This window comes from Neoarius graeffei, chromosome 27 (assembly GCF_027579695.1).
Source record: "Neoarius graeffei isolate fNeoGra1 chromosome 27, fNeoGra1.pri, whole genome shotgun sequence".
Classification (NCBI taxonomy): Eukaryota; Metazoa; Chordata; class Actinopteri; order Siluriformes; family Ariidae; genus Neoarius; species Neoarius graeffei.
In genome coordinates this window covers 39669889-39693915 of record NC_083595.1, presented here as the reverse complement: position 1 = coordinate 39693915, position 24027 = coordinate 39669889, and the positions used below count along the sequence as shown (strand labels likewise).

At 40.2% G+C, this 24027-nt stretch overlaps 1 protein-coding gene across 1 annotated transcript in view; it reads right to left on the bottom strand.

Moving 5' to 3' along the window:
- Window positions 1-1719: 1719 nt before the first annotated feature.
- pias1a (protein inhibitor of activated STAT, 1a) overlaps window positions 1720-24027 on the bottom strand; it is a 153035-nt gene continuing 130727 nt past the window's right edge. Inside the window, exons 8-14 of the mRNA XM_060911995.1 lie at window positions 21145-21218; window positions 20590-20750; window positions 20066-20196; window positions 14119-14302; window positions 13536-13681; window positions 6495-6535; window positions 1720-6387 (exon numbers count right to left, since the gene is read on the bottom strand). Coding sequence (XP_060767978.1) covers window positions 6118-6387; window positions 6495-6535; window positions 13536-13681; window positions 14119-14302; window positions 20066-20196; window positions 20590-20750; window positions 21145-21218 — 1007 coding nt within the window. The 3' untranslated portion in view covers window positions 1720-6117. The remainder of the gene's footprint in view (window positions 6388-6494; window positions 6536-13535; window positions 13682-14118; window positions 14303-20065; window positions 20197-20589; window positions 20751-21144; window positions 21219-24027) is intronic.

The following is a 24027-nucleotide window of genomic DNA, read 5'->3' as shown; positions in this document are numbered from 1 at the left end:
AAGGTTTCTTCCTCGTGTCGTCTGAGGGAATTTTTCCTCGCCACCATCACCACAGGCTTACTCACAGGGATAAATTAGGGACAAAATAAGCTCATGTTTCATTTTCTGTAAAGCTGCTTTGCGACAATTTCTGTTGTTAAAAGCGCTATACAAATAAACATGACTTGATTTGACGAAGCTTATTTGAGAACGATGGCCGCGTTTGACAACTTTAAACCAATACCATTTGTCATCATTCGATAATTTTAGACACGACTTGCAATAGATCAGGGGTTTTCAAAGTGTGGGAGAGACAAACCCCCCTCAGAGAGCAAATAAACAACAGCGCCCCCCCCTTACAATTTTTGTTGTTGCTATACTTAATGTTCCATTCGTATTTAAAAAAATGGTTGTTGTACACATTTTTTTTTTCTTTTACACATTTTAAACATCTGTGCTTTTTAAAACCTCTTTTTTACACATTTTAAACATCTGTGCTTTTTAAAACCTCTTTTTTACACATTTTAAACATCTGTGCTTTTTAAAACCTCTTTTTTTTTTACACATTTTAAACATCTGCTTTTTTAAAACATCTTGTTTTACACATTTTAAACATCTGTGCTTTTTAAAACCTCTTTTTTTACACATTTTAAACATCTGTGCTTTTTTAAAACCTCTTTTTTTACACATTTTAAACATCTGTGCTTTTTTAAAACCTCTTTTTTACACATTTTAAACATCTGTGCTTTTTTAAAACCTCTTTTTTACACATTTTAAACATCTGTGCTTTTTAAAACCTCTTTTTTTTTACACATTTTAAACATTTGTGCTTTTTAAAACCTGTTTTTTACACATTTTAAACATCTGTGCTTTTTAAAACCTCTTTTTTACACATTTTAAACATCTGTGCTTTTTAAAACCTCTTTTTTACACATTTTAAACATCTGTGCTTTTTAAAACCTCTTTTTACACATTTTAAACATCTGTGCTTTTTTAAAACCTCTTTTTTTTACACATTTTAAACATCTGTGCTTTTTAAAACCTCTTTTTTTTACACATTTTAAACATCTGCGCTTTTTTAAAACCTTTTTTACACATTTTAAACATCTGCCTTTTTTAAAACATCTTGTTTTACACATTTTAAACATCTGTGCTTTTTAAAACCTTTTTTTTTTACACATTTTAAACATCTGTGCTTTTTAAAACCTCTTTTGTACACATTTTAAACATCTGTGCTTTTTTTTTTTTGAACATCTTGTTTTACATATTTTAAACATCTCATAGCATCGTTAGCTAGCACCTCTTGGCAGACAACACACTGTGGCAGTGGAGCATCTTCAGATCCAGCCTATGAAAATCCAAACTTTAAATAATCGTGGTCAGACTTCCTTCTTTTTTTGCTTGGCCCAGACTCTGCCTCTTCACTCACTGTAGCTTTAGGTACTAAAAATCGATCCATTTTGTCTCTGGTAAAGGCTAGCTGAAGTTCGCTAAATGTCCGCAATAGTAACTTATTCTGGTTTATTTTTCCTCACGTTGCGCCCCCCCTGAAGAACTCTGGCGCCCCCTAGGGGAGGCGCGCCCCACACTTTGAAAAGCCCTGCAATAGATGATCAAAGACAAGTGCAAGGTAGATAAATGGTAAATAGAAAGGTCCATAAACTGTAGCTTTACATTTAACGAGGCGAACATGTCAGTCATATCGGAACGTTTATCTGAAGGAAAAACAAAACACATTCAAAAAGTTTAACTCAGTGTATTTATTACATCTAAACGTCCCTAAATAAACAGGTAACATTTATTAAGTAAACAATTTCTTCCAATGCATGTAATAAATATTTTTTCCCTTAGTACTTTATACAAACTGACATTGTTCTACTATACAATATTTCTTCCACATCTCCTTAAAAAGTCGTTTCTCTTATCAGACATGCCACAAACAGAGCAGAGGAAGTGAAGTTTAAGGCAGTGAGCGCAGATGTCAGCTTAGAGGAAAAGGAAAATAAATGAATAAAATAAAATCTGACTCAGACACAACATCTACTTTATAGCAGGTTTTTTGCATTTGGAAAAAAGAAAGTATAGAAATTGATTCGATGTGATGTTCCAGGGGCCGGAATACAAATACATATCACAGCAATCAGTCGCGTTCACACAGTTACCCTGATAATAAATCAAATCAAATCTCTTACACACACACACACACACCTTTGTATGTTTCGTAATTAATATCAAACATACAGGCAGAGAAAGAAAGCAGAGAACTATATTGAAATCAATGGTGATGTTGATGGATTTATTGACTTATGATTAACTATTTACGGACTTCATGTTGGTTTGATGGTGGAAGTGAGATCCACAGCATCAGATATTGAACAAATATGACCAGACAATTAGTCTTTAACACTGTCAGAGAGCATGTTATTTATTTAAATACAAAACTAGAACATTACTGCGGGTGTTGAAAGCACAAGAGGTTGCGACCATCAGTTTGTCTAGAATACAATAAAACTTCTATTTGTATGAGCGAATGCAGCATTTTACACAAGAGAATCAATTCTCCCATATCAATGAAACAACCAGGACTATTAAAATGTAGGTCAGTCATGATGACGTTACACGTTAAACCGCGTCATGAACACTTTCTCTCCTTTACAAAGCAGCTGAGTGACAGACAGAGAGAATCAACTCCGAAAAGTATTTGCTGTCTACGATATTGAGCTGAACTAAACACTATTTCATGAGGTCACAGGATGATAAAAGAACTGAAAATACTGAAGATTTTTTATGCACTAAAAAGCAAAGAAAAAAAAAGCATCGTTTAGCCGGTGATGGAAACGTGGACCGTTAAGAAAACCATCAGTTACACTATGAAAGCTGAATAACGAGAAGACAATTATATCATTATCTCAGCTAGAAACGCAAGCAGGGGTCGGGACAAGCTCTCAAACAGCTTTCGATATCCCAAACGATCTCAAGCAAAATGAGGTACATTTAACCTTTCTTAATTTAAATAACTCTTTAAATAAATACATTGTTCTTAATCAACACAGGAAGTGTTGAGCCGCCGCAGAGTAAATGGTCACGCTCATTCTCATATGCCGGGGCTGTGTCTGAAATAGACCTTTTCTCTCGCACCTGCTAAGATCCAGCCATTTCATTGTTTAAAAAGGCTGCATGGTATCTTGTAGGTTATTTTGGTTCTTTTTCTCCTTTTCTTAACCTCTCTCTCTCTCTCTCTCTCTCTCTCTAAAGAATGGCAATGGATGAGAAGAAGAGATGTGAGGACATAAATCAATGGCTATTTATTTATTTGCCAAATTAGTCATTTAATCACTAAAGCATCATATTAAAGCGGCATTCATTACTGAGGACTATAAAATAAAACACTACAGGTGTGGATCACAAATCACCTGACTCATCATCTGCACGTTTTGTATAAATTCCAGCACACTGTAGGCTGCTTTTACTCGAGGTGTTTTTGTTATGATTAAAGCAGCTCGCAAGATGCCCAAAATATTACCCGAACACTGGTATTCGATCTTACGACTGCACTGGTTAATGGCTAGGCTCCGCTACGTTGATATGTGCGGAGTATTCAACAGGTGGCGCGCGCGTCACTGGGTCATTCAACAATGTCAACAACGGTGGACGCCGCACAGCCCAAACCAACGAAAGTAAAGTGTTTATTCAGGGTTTATTGTGGTTTGTTTTAAGTTTAATAACATCTTGTAAATTTTAAAAGATACGGAGCCATCAAGTAAATGTTTTTCGTGATGAAAATAGTCTATTAAATCGTAAATTTGTCAATTTGATCATTCTTGTCACTGTGAGTGTAACCTCGAAGTGCCACACCCCTGGACTCCTTGACATTAGTTGATTAGAGTGATATTTGCAGGAAATGGACACGTCCAATTTCATTTCTGTTCGCATTGGTGTTTGGTGTTTTAACGTATACTGACTGAAGAGGCTCATGATTTACATTCCCAACTCAAAACATCCTCAAAACATTGAAAGTTTTCAAGGAATATGAGGGATATTATTATTGGGTAGGTTTTTGGAATTGGGCTATGAACCAGAGTTAGGATGTTATGCTGGTATTTAGACATCAACTTCTCAAATATTCGGGGATTGACAATTTGAAATGTTTGAAAACTCACGAGGACTCGTGCATTACCGAATGCTGTGATTGTTTCAACTAATTGAACTTGCATGTCCATGCATTCTCTCCACATTCTCCATAACCGCAGGCAATCTCGAGGGAGCCATGTGTGTTACTTTCTGTTACCAGAAGTCTTATCCCCAAATATATGAACTATACACCAATATAGAATCAGCACTCATCAAAATTTAAATGAGCATTCTTTTGCTCTGTATGCATTCTTTTGAGGAAATATTTGTTTGATTATTCAAGTATGTGATTAATATCAAAAAAATCAAACATCATTATGATTTCACTATAACTGGCCCATCAATAAGCATGATAAGCACAAATATATCTTACAGGCCGCGTGAAGTAGATGCGGTTACCCAGACCACAAGCCCTAACTTAAGCACAATAATGGATGTGGCATGGGCGATAATTTGCGTATTTGTACGTTTGACAACATTTTATAAGCGTCACAATGAGTACTGTTTTGGCTGGGAACGACCTGGAATTGGACGACTGATCACAGCGCCACCTGCTGAATACAGCGAAAACGTTGGGATAGCGGAATCCAAGCATTAGCTAGCTTATCTAGCTATATTTATGAACAACAAAGGTTAAATCGATTTCCCAATTTTAGCCTAACTATGCCGAGTAGGAGGTTTCTGTGTTTGGAGATGAAATGTATCCGAGCACCTCTGATCGGATATATTTCATTTCTATAAAATTTGATCAATTCCTAGGTCACAAGCTCGAGGATGAGGGTCAAAGCGGTGAACAGGCATCAGTTAGAGTATCGAGCAGAACTCGAAGTGCGAGAGTTGCTTATTATAAAGCTGCATATAAAACTTCTCATATGGGTAGGAGCAGTTCTGAGTCATAACAGCTCAAATTCTGATTCACACACACACACACACACACACACACACACACACACACACACACACACACACACACACACACACACTCCTACTCAGAGAATAGCAGAATAAAATGAAAGTGTGTGTGTAAGCTAGAGAAATGATGCATCAGATCAAAACACAGACGAGTGGCAAACTTTCCAACCACTAGAAATCTTTCAGGCTGACACACACTTCCTTGATCACCTCAAAAAAAACAAACAAAAAAACCCAACAACCCACAAACGAAAGGAACTGTGAAATACAGTTTGAATCACAGAAAGAAAGAAAGAAAGAAAGAAAGAAAGAAAGAAAGAAAGAAAGAAAGAAAGAAAGAGAATGATTTTCTGTGGCATCGCTTTTGGCATTGTGCAAAACAAAGTGGTCTGAAATATAAAAAGTGATTTAGCACAAATTCTACAAAGATGACAGTACAATCAGAGCAAAATGTGTCTGCTCTTCATTATAAATAAGTGTAATATAATTAAGAAGAAGAAGAAGAAGAGAAAAAGCAATGGCAGGAGACAGCAGATTCCTGAAGATAAAGAAATGCTTAACAGTTCACATACTTCATATAATTTAAAAGTATTATAAAACCATCTGCGAGCTGAAAAACACTGCCAGCACTAAAGAAGCATGTCTCTGTCCATCTGGAACGCCCATGCGGACGAGGGAAGGGCAAACACGCTGCGATGTCCCTGTGTGGGGGAGTAGCGCCTTCGACGTGGAATCAGAAATGACACTAAATATCATGTAGCAAAAGACCATAAAGATATAAAATATTATAACAGTATAATCAAGGGGACGACAACACAACAATCTGTGATGAAATAAAAAAAGTCTTTTTTCCCATGGAAGAAAATCAAACCTTAGTTATTCGCATAATAGGAAAAAAAGTCTTTTGAGTTTATATATACAAAAAGTAAAACTGAAAATATATTTGTTCTCTGTACATAGCAAACGTTCGTCATTTAGGAAAAAAAAAAATCAAATAAACACCTCACTTTCGTTTTTTCTGGCTTCTTTCTTGTTTTTCTTTCCCTCCCCCCAACACCAAATGTATGGAGTCCGTTTGGAGCGCGAGGGTGCGGATCAGTCTAGCGAGATGATATCGGGGATGGAGCTGTATATGTCCGAGCCGGAGCGGGGGATTGTGGGAAGGCTGCTGCTGCTGGAGCTGTTGCTGTTGCTGCGGTTGACGTTCAGAGCAGCGTGAACTGCACTGCCGCTGCTACTCACCGGTGTGCCGGGAGCATCCAGGAAGAGCTGAGAGGAGCTGTACGGCAGGAACCGGTTCAGCAGGAGGTCGTGATCCTCGGACGCCGAGGCTGCCGCCGCCGCTGCCATCACCATGTTATAGTGCTGAGAGACAGAGAGAGATTAGAGGGCAAAAAAACCAACCACCACCTTCTTTTGGCACAGCAGGATTCATATTTTAATTCAACCTTTTGATAAATGACCAATCTTACCTGATGATTCTCTCCTTGTAAAAATGAGAAAAAGTTCAGATCTGTTAAAAACAAAAAGATCAAATCGTGACTCTTTACATTTGCAATCTATGTAATGGACAGCATTACTAGATCAGAGCTATATATTCTAGGACTCTCAATATCTATTACACTGAAGATTTAGTATTCAAATATGAATTATTTTTTATTTTATAGCTCCATAATCAGAGTGACCATTAGCAGTCGCTACACTATGTGCTATGTGTGAAAACACTCATTGTCGTAGGCCCTGGTCACACTACAGCTCGCAATGGGTTTGCGAATACTCGGCGATGAAAAACTGGCCACCAATCGTTTGAAGCACGGCGAGAGTTCTCCGAGCATTGCGAGTTTTTTTTTTTTTGGTGTGTCTCCGCCTCATGAGTGGCCAAAAATGTTGCAAAAAATTTCAGTGCATGCATTGCAATTTGGTGGCGATGTTTTCATCGGCAAATTAAGCGGTAAATACTCGCAGATGGGCTTGGGAGTATTTCCCGAAGCTTGGGGAACCTTTGTTGAGCCTCTTGAGATGTCTTTGTCTCAAACCCACGTCCCCGATGCTCGCAGGAGCCTCAACAACACAGCGACTCTGCATAGCCCAACCTTCGCCAAATCTTAAAAAGTGCATTTACATTCGGGAATCCTTCGGAGCACGTTGTGCGCGCGCTTGCGACCCAGTTGTTATGGGAAACACCTGATGCTGATTTGAGCGCAATCAGCATGCACATACACTATCGTTCAAAAGTTTGGGGTCACCCAGACAATTTTTTGTTTTCCATGAAAAGTCACACTTTTATTTACCACCATAAGTTGTAAAATGAATAGAAAATATAGTCAAGACATTTTTCTGGCCATTTTGAGCATTTAATCGACCCCACAAATGTGATGCTCCAGAAACTCAATCTGCTCAAAGGAAGGTCAGTTTTATAGCTTCTCTAAAGAGCTCAACTGTTTTCAGCTGTGCTAACATGATTGTACAAGGGTTTTCTAATCATCCATTAGCCTTCTGAGGCAATGAGCAAACACATTGTACCATTAGAACACTGGAGTGAGAGTTGCTGGAAATGGGCCTCTATACACCTATGGAGATATTGCACCAAAAACCAGACATTTGCAGCTAGAATAGTCATTTACCACATTAGCAATGTATAGAGTGGATTTCTGATTAGTTTAAAGTGATCTTCATTGAAAAGAACAGTGCTTTTCTTTCAAAAATAAGGACGTTTCAAAGTGACCCCAAACTTTTGAATGGTAGTGTATAAGGACGCTGTTTTCACGGAGAGTTTGCGAAGTCTTCTGTCAGGTATGTGGCAGCAGACGGATGTTTATTAGCAGGTGTGATATTTACAATAACAAAACGCAAGGCAAGGTCAGAGTAACAAAACACAAATGAAACCAAAAGCAAAACGTAAAGCAGAGGATTTAACCAGAGCCATAACCATGGCTAGAAACAAACGTGACAGTGATAATTATAATACTTTGCAAAGTCTCTGTGAAAACAGCATCCTTATATGCGCGTGCTGATTGTGCTCAAATCAGCATCAGGTGTTTCCCATAACGACTGGGTCCCCAATAGCATGCACAACGCCCTCCATGGATGCATGTGACTACTTGAGCTGAGCTGCAAAGGCGTGACAGCCAAATGGTCGCCTGCTGTGTGACCACAACTCTTAGCTTGCCTTTATATCGTCATGCATCGCCACCAAAACACCTCATTTTCATCAAGAACCCATCACAAAGCATTGCAAGCTGTAGTGTGACCGTAGCTTTAAGGAGACAAGATCATAATTTGACCAACTCACAAGTGACTTCCTATTCACTATATATACTCACTACATGGGGTCAGGGCAGGAATTTCACGAGGGCCACGGCCCTCGTGCCCTCTCAATTTGGCCTTGTGCCCTTGGAAAAAAATATCTGCCGTAAGGCCACAGTGGCCTTGATGCCTTGCAGTTTTGTAGTCTGCCTCGTGACTGCCAATAGGCTTTAACATCACCTGCGTCTATTGAGGAAAAAATACGTCTTTTGATGACATTCTGGATTCTTATTGGGCAACTCATCAGTGGTGGATCGGACTCGAGCCTGGCATGAACCGCTCCGACGTGCTATAATGACACCAATCTATTACCAGCCAACCAGGAGACTTAATCAAACGCATCCCCCGCCCACTTGTGTCCGTGTTTTAGATACTGAATTTTCACAGAAGGAGGGAAGAAGCTGACTGAGGTAAGACTGTGAGATAAATTAACAAATGAATAAGATAGAAATTTCAACATATAGGGCTTAAGTTTGTTACCGTTAAATAAGCATTGCTTGTACAGTAACGTTATGTCGTTACAACACTGACCCACTTTTAACGTGCCGAGTACTGACTGTAGCCCGTAACAAATGCTAATTAGCCCGCTGTCAAGTTTTTCCTTTGTCGAGCTTTAAGCACAAGGTCATGGATGTTACTACTGCTTAGCCTGGGCCCGCCCATCCCAAGTGTGACGCAACACGGGGGGCTGTTGCAAACTTAGTCTGGCAAGGCAAGCTATCTCCAGCTCTTCCAAGCTCCCGAAAAATCGGGAGCCAATCAACTTTGAGCATCTCCAACGGCCCTGGGTAGAGGCGTGTTCAAGGCAGTGACGTAGTAGAACTGCGACCGGAAGCCATAGATTGTTTACAGAATCTATGCCGGAAGCGCTTCATTCACTAGAAACATTACGAACATGGAGCAGCGGCAAGCCTTTGACACAGCGGTAGATGCTGTATTGAAAGCATTCAACGGGAAGTTCTCTTTGAAAACGGAACAAAGAGCAGCCCTGGAGGTATTTATTGAAAGGAAGGACGTTTTCGCCTTGCTCCCGACCGGCTTCGGTAAGAGTTTAATCTACCAGTTAGCTAGCCTGGGCCCACCCATCCTAAGTGTGACGCAACACGGGGGCTGTTGCGAAGCTTCCGTCGCGTCACATACGTCAGAGGAAAGAGTGATGTGATTGGTTTAAGCTTCGTCACAGCCTTTTCTGGCTTCGACCAGTAGCAAACTGAGGCATTTCAGGGAGGCAGGTCAACCACGCACTTTGGGAAACGGTTGGGCTTAATATCTATGCCAGACCAATGCTCGCAGAGCTTTGAAGTTGCGTTAGCCAGACTAACTACTGCTTGTTCCTGCCGTAATATGATACGTGATAGTGCTGTTGTCTGTTCATAGCCACTTTTTTAATCTATGCAGTTAGCATTGTTTTGTTACTAGTATTGTATGTTTCTTTTTGCTGTTTAACCGAAGTGTAACTGCTGCCATCTTGACGAGATCACCATCGCAAGAGATTTTATCTCATTGTTTTTGGCGTCGTTACAACATTAGCATTTACTTTTATTCATTTACCCCCCAGTAATAATTATGCCAAGCAAGGAACGGAGGGAGCGGTGCTGTAAAAAAAACTTTGAAGATGCAGCTAAAACCTGCAAAACAATGGACGCTTTTTTCCCCCAAGAGGTGAGTGCACTGTGGCCTGAGGTAAAACATGATAGTTTAAGTTTGTTTAAATTACAAAAATGAGTACACCCAATGACTGTCTCATATACTCTTCATATACTCATACTGTTTAAGTAATGCAATAAAACGAATCTTTAAAAGTGGTATTTACTCAAACTGTTTGCACAGAATGAACTTTGGGGTTAACAGTGTAATAGTGTTGCAGTGTTCTGCAAATTTGCAATTTAATATTTCAGATCTTGAGACATGAAAGTGCTATTTTAAAAAATAAAAGGTCAGAAATGTTTTCTTTGTCGTCTATTTAGTTCATTTTATTTCCTCAATAATTTTCCTTGATTGAGAAATCGGTCTGGGCTCTTATGGGTTAATCAGTAGCCTGCATGCTCGTACTGTATATGTTCCATTTACAGTCAAACATTTTGATGGACTCCAGGCTCAATTTTGATGAATCAAAAATCTGCGTAGTAGTACGGTCTGAAGATGCTCTTGCACATTCGGAGTCAAATGAACAAAAATTATGGGAGGATATAGGTTTAATAAGTTTTACAATTTTTGAAGTGAGTGATGGATTGATAAGTTTAGATGTGTTCAATATTTTCTTATCTTCAGACATAATAGTGTAGATGCTTCTTTACCTGCTTGATAGTTTCGACTGAGACTCCAATCTTCCTCAGAAGAGTCATTAGTCCTTAAATTAAATTCATTATAGATGTGAACTTAAAATCATTGTTTTATTTTATGGCCTTGGTGCCCTGGCTTTTGGCCTTCGTGTCCTCAAAAAATTGACAGCACAAAAGGCCAAGTGGCCCCGCCCCTAAAATGACGAAATTCCAGGCCTGATAGGGGTACAACATAACGCGGTTGTAGAACCTATGTGATGTCCTACACACTCAACTGAACACACTCTAACATTCAGCCACAAATAAGTGCCATTTGACTACTTACAATGCCTTGCAAAAGTATTCACCCCCTTGGCTTTTTACCTATTTTGTTACATTACAACCTGTAATTAATTTTTTTTTTAAAATCTGTATTTTATGTAATGGATCTGCACAAATAGTCCAAGTTGGTGAAGTGAAATGAGAAAAAATATATATATATATAAAAAAAATTTTAATAAAAAACTGAAAATTGGAGTGTGCATACGTATTCACCCCCTTTGCTATGAAGACCCTAAAAAGTTCTGGTGCAACCAATTACCTTCAGAAGTCACATAATTAGTGAAAATAAAGTCCACCTGTGTGCAATCTAAGTGTCACATGATCTGTCAGTATATATACACCTTTTCTGAAAGGCCCCAGAGGCTGCAACACCACTAAGCAAGAGGCACCACTAACCAAACAACACCATGAAGACTAAGGAGTTCTCCAAACAAGTCAGGGACAAAGTTGTTGAGAAGTACAAGTCAGGGTTGGGTTATAAAAAAAAATATCCAAATCTTTGATGCTCCTCCGGAGCACCATCAAATCCATCATCATCAAATGGAAAGAACATGGTACCACAACAAGCCTGCCAAGAGAGGGCCGCCCACCACAACTCATGGAACGGGCAAGGAGGGCATTAATCAGAGACGCAGCACAGAGACCAAATGTAACCTTGAAGGAGCTGCAGAGTTCCACAGCAGCGACTGGAGTATCTGGATATCTGGAGTATCATAGGACCACAATAAGCTGTACACTCTACAGAGCTGGGCTTTATGGAAGAGCAGCCAGAAAAAAAAAGTAATTGCTTAAGAAAACACGTTTGGAATTTGCCCAACAGCATGTGGCAGACTCCCCAAACACATGGAAGAAGATTCTCTGGTCAAATGAGACGAAAATTTAACTTTTTGGCCATCATGGGAAATGACATGTGTGGCGCAAACCCAACACCCTGAGAACACCATTCCTACAGTGAAGCATGGTGGTGGCAGCATCATGCTGTGGGGATATTTTTCATCTGCAGGGACAGGAAATCTGGTCAGGACTGAAGGAAAGATGGATAGCAATAAATACAGGGCAATTCTGGAGGAAAACCTGTTTGAATCAGCCAGAGGTTTGAGACTCATGGATGCAAACGGCGCGCCTTTTGGCGGATGCCGCCTTTTTTCACGGCTGTCTGGGGGACTTGTGTGAATCGCGCAGATCCGATGAGTTTTTTATTATTATTTTTTTTTTTTGGGGGGGGGGGGGGGGGGGGGGCGTTGGAGTGTCTGATTATAATTTCATCAAAGTAAATTCTGTATTAAAATGTCTAAATAAGCAAAAGCCGTTACAGTCCATGAAACAGGAAGTATAAGTATGAGAAGAAAACAGTAAATCAGAAAGCTGTGCACGTAAAGCCAATTGGCTGCGCGCCATTATCTGCTGCTGGCTGCACTTCACTGCACGCGCAAGGATTTCCATCAGTCCAACGTAAGTTACATAATTGGCTTTACATGCACAGCTTTCTGATTTACTGTTTTCTTCTCATACTTCCTATGTTTCATGGACTGTAACGGCATTTGCTTATTTAGTAATTTTAATACAGAATTTACTTTGATGAAATTATAATCAGACACTCCAACGCGGCCCCCCCCCCCCAAAAAAAAAAACCTCATCGGATCTGCGCGATTCACACAAGTCCCCCAGACAGCCGTGAAAACGGTGGCATCTGCCAAAAGGCGCGCCGTTTGCATCCATGGAGACTGGGACGAAAGTTCAGGACAATGACCGTAAACATACTCCTAAAGCTACAACGGAGTGGTTTAAGAGGAAACATTTAAATGGGTTGGAATGGCCTAATCAAAGCCCAGACCTCAATCCAATTGAGAATCTGTGGTCAGACTTGAAGATTGCTGTTCACCAGTGGAACCCATCCAACTTGAAGGAGTTGGAGCAGTTTTGCCTTGAGGAATGGGCAAAAATCCCAGTGGCTAGATGGGGCAAGCTCATAGAGACTTATCCAAAGCGACTTGCAGCTATAATTGACGCAAAAGGTGGTGCTACAAAGTACTGACATTAGGGGGGTGAATAGTTATGCACGTTGAAGTTTTCTGTTATTTTGTCCTATTTGTTGTTTGCGTCACAATTAAAAAAAAAAATTCACATCTTCAAAAGTTGTTGGCATGTTCTGTAAATGAAATGATGCAAACCCTCAAACAATCCATATTAATTCCAGGTTGTGAGGCAACAAAACCCGAAAAATGCCGAGGGGGGGGGTGAATACTTTTGCAAGGCACTGGACATGTAACATCACCTTGATACACAATTATGGTTTTCTTTATGTTTAATGAGAAAATGCCAATGGTGAAAATATGGAGAATAAAATAGACCAGGAATGCCATCTATTTGTTTTGATTCTTGCATCAAGCTGCAAAAGTATTTCTTTATAAAAAAGAAAAAAATGTTTTTAATAGATATACACTCTGCTACGAATTTTGTTTTTGCATCTTTAAATGATAAATATTATGAACATATAACACACAGACAGGGAAATTATGTTCTGACAGGGTTGGTGTGTTCTTACTTTCATACCATTTTTATTCACGTGTGTGTGTGTGTGTGTGTGTGTGTGTGTGTGTGTACCTGAGAGATCATTGGGTGTGGGTGTAGGATAGTAGTGGCGATAGTCCTGTATGAGTGGTGGAGGAGGGGGGATGTAGTTGGTCTCCACCTGAGGCATGCTGGGAGTTCGACTTGCAGGAGACGCCTGAGTACACAAATTCAACACTCTACACACACACACACACACACACAGTTAATTTCAAATAAACCAAAACGAGAGCTAAATAAGAATGGAAACACGAAGCCTAAACCAATTACACTTTGTTGAAATATAGATGTAATACATTTTCTATCATACAGTATTAACATCACTTTTCCTCATTCTATTTAAACTCTATTGAACTTCAGAGGAAACAAACTACTATATGAAGCACATCTGCATAATCAGCATAAAACCTATTCATTTGTACAACACCGATTAAAATAAGCAGTTACAAGGATGAAAGTGATCATGGCTCAATAATAACCATCACTACTCTGATTGCAGTTGATAATCATCTCCACCATTGTCGTATCATTAGAAAATACAATATGGCCGACACCCTGCTTCTTCATCACAGAACCACTGCACTACCAGACACGACTCAAACGCAACTAAACTCACCCCTTGTTCATCTGTGGCGATACCGGTGACAGGGAGGGGCAGTTCCTCTTTACAGGCGGCTCTTCCTCTTCCTCATCCTCAGACGAACTGTCCAGAGTCAGATCGATCACCTCCACTTTCTTACCGCCGCTGCCGTTTGTGTGGGAGCTGGATTTCTGCTCGGGCGCTGATGGTTGACACCCTCCTGCCAAAGGGGATACACAAAATAAAGGATGAGCAAGAGAGCAAACAAGAACAAAAACACGGTAACAAGCACAGAAAATAAAGAAAAAGCATTTCTTTTTCAGGTCATAAACGTAGATACATATAAATAATCCTACTGCCCTGTGAAACAGCCCAATTAATCAAGGGCTGAGACCCATCACCAGCCTATTGATTACATGATTATAACCTACTCTCTGTCTCATATTTCTGTTATTCAGAGTCATTTCGGGAGCTCTCCGACGTTTGAGCCAATATTGGTCTTTAATGAAAGTGATATTTAATAAAAATGTTCTTGCGCTTCAGTGGATGACTAACTTATTTCTTGCTCCCTGACAGGCAATTTATAATGTTAGGCAGCCTTAACTGTAATTAGAAAAAGTTAAATTAATTTCAGCATAGGTGGCATTATCATACTCCTGAAGCTCATTTACTTTTCACATTCCTAACCATGGTGAATTCCAGAAAGGTGGCAGATAATTTAAAAAAAGAAAAGGAAACTGACAAAAGATAATATAATCTATGGTAGTACAGTATTTCCTGAAGGTAGCTAAACTAATTCAGATCTGAAAAAAGGGGATAAAATACATACGATACATCGAAACTAAAATGTAACCCGACTTTCCAGTGGATCAGAGACACATCACTATGAATATACATTTTCACTGTCTTTAAATCTTACGGCTGAAATTTCTTTCTCAGGCAAATATAAATAGTGAAGTTGATTCCCATGGATAAATTTATTTCTGGATCAAAGTGTACATTACTAAGGAGATTTTACTTAAAATAATACTGTTTTTCCAAACAAGTAGATTTCATTAAGAATGTAATGAAAGCAGTCAGGAGCTTGGTCCACTTGGGATTTTTTAGAAAAGTGTTCTGGGTGAAGCTGGTGGAGAGAATATGCAGACAGTCTGTGAAACATCACCAGAAATACAGTGAATAACTTTAAAAAGAAAATAATTTTGATTTCTTGGTTAGTGCATAATAGTGACTTACTGTCATTCTCAACAAGCAGGGAATAGTGGGTGGTTTTTTTTTTAAACAGCTTTATCGGCTTCCAAACAACAAAACTACAAATTTACAAGATATACAAATGTTAATTTTTTTTGCTTTTATTAGATTAGATTCACTTTATTCATCCCACATTGGGGAAATTCACGTGTTACAGTAGCAAGAAAATGTCAAACAGATAACAAATAAAACTGAAATAAAAATTAGACAAACGAAGGATTAAATACAGAGGGCTATTTGCATTATCTACCGTGAAAACGTATAGAAAAATTGCCTTATTGAGAGGCTCGGAAAAATTGCACATTACAGGTAGACTCTGTATATACACACACACACATTTTTTTATATATATATATATATATATATATATATATATATATATATATATATATATATATATATATAGAGAGAGAGAGAGAGAGAGAGAGAGAGAGAGAGAGAGAGAGAGAGAGAGAGGCGGCACGGTGGTGTAGTGGTTAGCGCTGTCGCCTCACAGCAAGAAGGTCCTGGGTTCGAGCCCCGTGGCTGGCGAGGGCCTTTCTGTGCGGAGTTTGCATGTTCTCCCCGTGGGTTTCCTCCGGGTGCTCCGGTTTCCCCCACAGTCCAAAGACATGCAGGTTAGGTTAACTGGTGACTCTAAATTGACCGTAGGTGTGAATGTGAGTGTGAATGGTTGTCTGTGTCTATGTGTCAGCCCTGTGATGACCTGGCGACTTGTCCAGGGTGTACCCCGCCTTTCGCCCGTAGTCAGCTGGGATAGGCTCCAGCTTGCCTGCGACTCTGTAGAACAGGATAAAGCGGCTACAGATAATGAGATGAGATATATATATATATATATATATATATATAAGTGCATAAAAAATAGTTTAGGGCCTATATTATTGCACATAATTGCATCAGTGAGAGATGGCAGAGGTAGTAGTGCACGATTTTGCACGATTTTGCCTTTACTTTGTATTATTTCTTCTGCCTATTTATTTATTTGTAACTGGCATTCATGGTGGACAGCAAACTAAGAATTTCATTGTGCAAGAGGACATTTCCTTACTGTGCATATGACAAACACTTTGAACTTGAACTTGCAATGGGGGGGGAGCGCAAAAAAAAAAAAAAAAGGTCCAAAAGTGTAGGTATGAACGGGACCTGGCGTTCCAAAAAATCTCGAAGGACTTAAGCAAAAGAAAAACCCAAGTAAAATCTACTGTCGCCAATGGCAACCACAATTACGACAGAAGCTCCACGAGCAAGGCCCATCAGTATCAAAATCATTAATTAACTGATCCTTGTACACATTAGTAACAAAAATCTTGAAAGACTTTAAACTAAGGAAAGTACTAGGTGTAGCTAATTTGCATATGAGGTTCCAGAGTTTAACACTGCGATCGAAAAAAAGGTGTTTCCCAGTACTTAATTTCACGAGACTGGGATCGTTGTGTGCCACCATGACTTACATATTTTAAGAAACTAGTATCAGTGTCAACATGTCTGTATAAAGCCTTATAAAGAAAAACGAAGTCTTTGACTTTGTGGTCATAGGTAAGAGGTAACAGATCCAACTGAATAAGCCTTTCTTTATATCATAGTTCTCCTTGCTTGACTTGTAGGATCCAACGTGTAGCTCTTCTCTTCATTTTATAATGAAAATAAAGAAACCCTATCCATGAGCAGGTGCGAATATCTGTCCGGTAAGATACACACGTCATAACTTAACTGGAATGCTGGTACACAGAGCTACTAGACAGTTGTACAAAATAGGCAGTTTAGTGTATATCCAGGAAAAGATGAGAGAAGAGTCATTTATTTGTGGTTAAAGATCAATGCTATTTTTACTTATTTCTTCGAACCTGAATCATCTCTGAACTTAACATTCCTCACACAGACACCTCCAAATAATAGTGGAGAAAAAAAACCCCAAAACCAATCCTTCTGTCTGCAGACTTAAAAATGCACCTGCCTCTTGAAAATGATTTAATGCTGCTTCAAAAGTTCATAACTTCTTATATAATGGAAACTAGGAAATAGATGATGCGAGGCTGAACTTCAAGTCATTGGATTTCAACTGAATCATCCAGTCAATAACCGAGAACCTTAACTGCTGAACTTCCTCTGCCAAGAGTAATATCAAATAATGTACAGGCAATCATGAGCAAGTCATTCATTAATTACAACTGTTACAGGCGATTTTTGAAATCAGGTGAATCAGGTCGACATTCTTAAAAGGGATTCTTCTTGAGGGGGGTTCATAAAAGAATGAGAACACTTCGGCAACCACTCTCTATTCACATTTCCCCCTCACCCCACCCCTTTTATATAGTTTATTCTCTTACACCTCTCTACCCAGAATTACACGTACAGTGCTGAGCATAAATGAGTACACCCCCTTTGAAAAGTAACATTTTAAACAATATCTCAATGAACACAAACAATTTCCAAAATGCTGACAAGTTTAATATAGCATCTGTTTAACTTATAACGTGAAAGTAAGGTTAATAATATAACTTAGATTACACATTTTTCAGTTTTACTCAAATTAGGGTGGTGCAAAAATGAGTACACCCCACAACAACAACTACTACATCTAGTGCTTTGTATGGCCTCCATGATTTTTAATGACGGCACCAAGTCTTCTAGGCATGGAATGAACAAGTTGGCGGCATTTTGCAACATCAATCTTTTTCCATTCTTCAACAACGACCTCTTTTAGTGACTGGATGCTGGATGGAGAGTGATGCTCAACTTGTCTCTTCAGAATTCCCCATAGGTGTTCGATTGGGTTCAGATCAGGAGACAGACTTGGCCACTGAATCACTTTCATCCTGTTCTTCTTCAGAAATCCAACAGTGGCCTTAGATGTGTGTTTAGTCATGTTGGAAAAGGGCACGGAGTGATGGTAGCATCTTCTCTTTCAGTATAGAGCAATACATCTGTGAATTAATGATGCCATCAATGAAACGCAGCTCCCCGACACCAGCAGCACTCATGCAGCCCCACATAAGGACACTGCCACCACCATGTTTCACTGTAGGCACCATGCATTTTTCTTTGTATTCCTCACCTTTGCGACGCTGTACAGTTTTGAGGCCATCAGTTCCAAAAACATTTATCTTGGTCTCATCAGTCCAGAGTATAGAGTCCCAGTAGTCTTCATCTTTGTCAGCATGGGCCCTGGCAAACTCTAGGCAGGCTTTTTTGTGCCTGGGCTTTAGGAGAGGCTTCTTTCGTGGACGGCATCCATGCATGCCATTCCTCTGCAGTGTACGCCGTATTGCGTCACAGGAAATAGTCATCCCAGTTTGACTTTCTACTTCTTTAGATAACTGCAGTGAACTTGCATGCCGATTTTCTTCAACCCTTCTCATCAGAAGACGCTCCTGTCGAGGTGTTAACTTCTGTGGACGACCTGGACGTCTCTGTGAGATGGTTGCAGTTCCATCTTTCTTAAATTTTTTGTACCACTTTTGCTACAGTATTCTGACTGATAAGTAAAACTTTGCTGATCATCTTGTAGCCTTCACTTTTGTGGTGTAAAGATATTATTTTCTTTCTCAGGTCTTGTGTCATTTCTCCTCCATGTGGTGCCGTTGCTGACAGCATGAAATGGGAAAGGGTTTTCTTTAAGTAACACCCTTTTGTAGTCAACTGTCTGCTGGACACCTGTGTCATGACTAATTAGACTCACTTGTGATTGTATTCTTATTAAATTAGATATTTGTAGTCTACAATTTAGCTTTGCTCCAGAGACTTTCAGTGGGGTGTACTCTTTTTTGCATCACCCTAATTTGAGTAAAACTGAAAAATGTGTAATCTAAGTTATATTATTAACCTTACTTTCACGTTATGAGTTAAACAGATGCTATATTAAACTTTGTCTTGTCACCATTTTGGAAATTCTTTGTGTTCATTGAGATATTGTTTAAAATGTTACTTTTCAAAGGGGGTGGACTCATTTACGCTGAGCACTGTATATACCTATCTTTCTCATCTCATCTCATTATCTGTAGCCGCTTTATCCTTCTACAGGGTCGCAGGCAAGCTGGAGCCTATCCCAGCTGACTACGGGCGAAAGGCGGGGTACACCCCGGACAAGTCGCCAGGTCATCACAGGGCTGACACATAGACACAGACAACCATTCACACTCACATTCACACCTACGCTCAATTTAGAGTCACCAGTTAACCTAACCTGCATGTCTTTGGACTGTGGGGGAAACCGGAGCACCCGGAGGAAACCCACGCGGACACGGGGAGAACATGCAAACTCCGCACAGAAAGGCCCTCGCCGGCCCCGGGGCTCGAACCCGGACCTTCTTGCTGTGAGGCGACAGCGCTAACCACTACACCACCGTGCCGCCTACCTATCTTTCTATCAAATTTAATTTGCTTTTCTTCCCTCCACTTTTTTACTGTCCTAGCTGGGAATCAAACTCGGGACCTTCTGCTTTGACGTCCATCACTTTACCACTACACCACAGAGGGTTCAGCTGCAAAAAAGAAATTAAAATATTCCACTCGATCACCCAACCCTGACCCTAACTCCTAATTCACCTCAGTAAATCCAGAACCACCTAGGTGACTCCAGATTCGCCTGATTTCCAAAATCACCTGCAACATAACATTCTATTATCAACCTCCTTTCTCTTTTCTCTCTGAAACCAACTATTGCATTTATTGTGTCTTATTTGTAGGTACACAATTATCGTGGAATAGTGTCAGAAATAGAAGACAACGTTACCATCTATGCCGTTGTATGAAGCAGACACCTCTTGCACATCCTTTTTCGACCTCATGGGGGCCCAACTGCCATCTTCCTTGAACTGAATCTCATCACAGTCTACACAGCTGTTCAGGATCTCCATAAACAACCTACATTTTAAGAGAGGTTATAAAGAGCTGCTATTTCTTCCACTCTTGCTTTATGACTCTATTATACTGTTGTTCCTGTTTGTCAGTAATGTTCTGCTGGATTACGACTGAAAACAATGTGACAAATATTCTACATGGAGGAAGAAAGGAATAATAAGAGAGATAAAAAAAAAACCCTCTCTGTTTCTGCCTCTGTTACGATTGATAATTTTATTCCATCATTTGCATCGTCATTGTTTTGTAAATTGTGAAATAAATAACCGTCATGACAATAAATCACTGAATCTAATCTCACTGAGACAGACTGTGTTGGAAGTGAACTGGTATTAAGTGTCTTGTTTTGTATTCTTGATAATTAATGTTTGGATGTGCAGGTGTTGTGAGTAGACGAACCCGTCGATAATAAGGTGTTCGTATGGTGCTTTTTTGTCGCAGACGGGACACACCCAGGTGGGCTTCTTCTCGTTCATTTGGATGTAGAGTGTGGCGTCGAAGCACTGCAGGTGGGTACACGTTAACGATCTGCACGGGATCATTAGCCGCATCTTCCCCAGCTACGCACGCAGACATGGAGGCAAAACACACATCGCACATGGAAAAAGATGCATACACATACACACACGCACACGTTTGTAGACAAACCGAACAGGAGAAATATCAGTTCCACATAACACACATACCCCTATCGGAGAATATTTCTGACAAGATGAAGATTGATGCGAGACGTCTCGCCTGAATGAAACCTCGTTTATGGATCTCAGCTGCATGCATTTTCAAACAGCGTGTTATTTTGAACTGAAGGTAAACCAGGCTTTCGAAACAGCAGTGTGATATTTAAACCCGTAGGACTGATAAAGTTCTGGGCTATAATGCTGCAAGCCTGGACTTGTAAAGTACTTATTAGAAGGGTGTGTAAGACAATGTTTATGAGTGTGTGTGCGTGCTTACCGGGCAGAGTAATGACACACGCAAACTGGTGGTGGCAATTTCACTGTCAGGATCTGCTGTTAGCTTTTCTTTAACTGCAGAATACAGGCAAGAATAAGAATAAATTAACAGGCTGATACAGATGTAACAGTGGCAAAAGACTAAGTAGTTAATAGGAATTAAATTAAATTCAAGTTTATATGCATGGTACTTTTAACAGTCGACACTGTCACAAAGTAATTGTACAGAAATACAGATGGAGATTTAGATCCTTAATGAGCTGCCAGAGGCGACAGTGGCAAGGGAAACATTTCCCAGAGATGGCATATGGAAGAAATCTTTGAGAGAAGCCAGACTCAAATGATCACCCAGTGGATAGGGATGAGTCCATGATTTCGAATATTCGAGAATAGCAAATTAGGTGCTTTTGAGTATTACTAGATCTTATTATCAGAGTGCACGAGCTACTTCCGGTAAAATCGTGCGCTCTGATTTTTTTTCCAGTATTTTCCCGTAATACCCGTGGACGATTATGGACTTTCTTTCTAAGGCTACGTTTACATTAGACCGTATCTGTCTCGTTTTCTTCGCAGATGCACTGTCCGTTTACATTAAACCGCCTGGAAACGCCGGGAAACGGGAATCCGCCAGCGTCCACGTATTCAATCCAGATCGTGTCTGGTCCGGTGCTGTGTAAACATTGAGAATACGCAGATACGCTGTGCTGAGCTCTAGCTGGCATCTCATTGGACAACGTCACTGTGACATCCACCTTCCTGATTCGCTGGCGTTGGTCATGTGACGTGACTGCTGAAAAACGGCGCGGACTTCCGCCTTGTATCACCTTTCATTAAAGAGTATAAAAGTATGAAAATACTGCAAATACTGATGCAAATACTGCCCATTGTGTAGTTATGATTGTCTTTAGGCTTGCCATCCTTCCACTTGCAAGTGGTAAGTGATATGCGCTGGGATCACACACACAGCGGCTCAGTCCCGAATCACAGCTTGTGCACTTCACTCGCGCGCTCTGTGAGCTGCGCAAGGCCGGAGTGCGCACCCTCCAGAGGGCACTCGCTGTTCAGGGCGGAGTGATTTGGAGCGCAGGATGCCTGCGGAGCCGAGCGTATCCGTGTATTGGCGTTGCTGTGTGCACGCGAATCGTGTATTGGTGTTGCTGTGTGCACACTAATCGTTTTAAAAACGTTAATCTGATGATCCGCTGATACGGTCTAATGTAAACATGGGCTAAGGCGTACGCTTTCAACGTTGCGGAAAGATTAAACGGAATCAAAAACGGACGGAACACAAAAGACAAACAAGAGTCATCCAAGAAATGAGCAACGAAGAGCATTCAGTAACCGTTAACAGAAATTCAGTTTTGAAAATGCTATCCGTTTATTCTGCATGCGTGACTGAACTATGTTACAGATAGGACGTGACTGAAAGCAGCGTCACGCCTCATTATAATGACCGTCTATTTTAATCTTGGAAATAAAAAAAGCCATATAATAAACTCCTTGTTAATCTTGCTTGCTCTGTACTTACGGGAAACTATCAGACCTTGTGCTCAGTTAATAAGTAGTTAGTTAAAAAAAAAAAAAGATTAACTAGTTCAATCATGGAACAGTGTGCCTCCATACTGAGGCGTGTACCTGCAGGTTATGAGTGTTTTTTTCGTAGCATGTGTTCATGCCCATTCCAACCTGAAAGTATATTTTTCCAGATTCAGATTTATAAAAACATCAAATTTAACATCAGAAGGTGTAGGACCATGTATCAACATAACGTGTCTCACGGCTAACAAATTGCTGTGCAGGAGTTTTACCCCAGCGTCACAGTAAACACACAAATCTTTCGGTGCTGCAAAAATGTTTTCCTTCATGCCTATACAAACTAAAATGCTTCTTGTCCCATCCCATCCAGTTGTTATCTCAGTATGAGTTTAAGCTGAAAGATAAGGGGTAACTGAGGTCAAGCTTGGGTTTGATTACGCTTTAATTACAGCTGCAAGGCATAAAATCTAAATCAGGACAACCAAACCCCCTTCACCCCCCCCCTCTCTCTTTCCAACCAGTGTGAACATTTTGATGTTCATCATCTGTATGCAATCAGCTAACTGTGTAGCAAGTGAAACATTCAGTAAGTTAACTCACTGCCTCATGAGGGTGTCATGAAATGAAGTTTAAAGTGGGATGTAACAGTGTGTGTAGTCTTTAGAGTAATATAGTACAGAATATTTTAGTGTCACTAAGGGCGTATTCACACCTACGTTGTTTGGTCCGGACCAAACGAACCAAATTTCCCTTGGTCCGGACCTTTTGGGTTGGTCTGAATACAAACCACCGAACTCTGGTCCGGACCAAACAAGCGGACCGAGACCGAGCTGCAAGGTCGGACTCGGTCCGGATCAAAGGAACCCTGGTGTGGACCTTTTGGAGGTGTGAAAGCAGACCGGACCTAATCCGACAGTTTTGCTTTTTTGTACCTCGGGAGCTTCCGTCGTTTGTCGAGCATTATGGGAAACAGAGTCTTGACACTCCACCGCAAAGTGCAAACACTGTTTCGGTTGTCAAGGGAACCTTACAACAGTCGTTCAGTCATTCAGACCAGTGGTAGGCTAGACTACAGAGTACAAAAAATGAGTAGGGGGCAAACGTGGGCCGAGGAAGAAACGCGTACCCTTGTGGATATATGGGCAGATATCCACATATCTGAGCTTTTGGAGAGAACACACAAAAATGCCGACGTGTTTGCTGTATTCAGTGAGAAAATGAAGGAGAAGGGGTTCACGCGCTCCCCAGAACAATGTCGGCTAAAAGTGAAGAAACTCCGTCAGACCTACATTAAAATCAGGGACATTCTTTCAAAAAGTGGCGGTACTAGCGACACAAAAAAGAAATT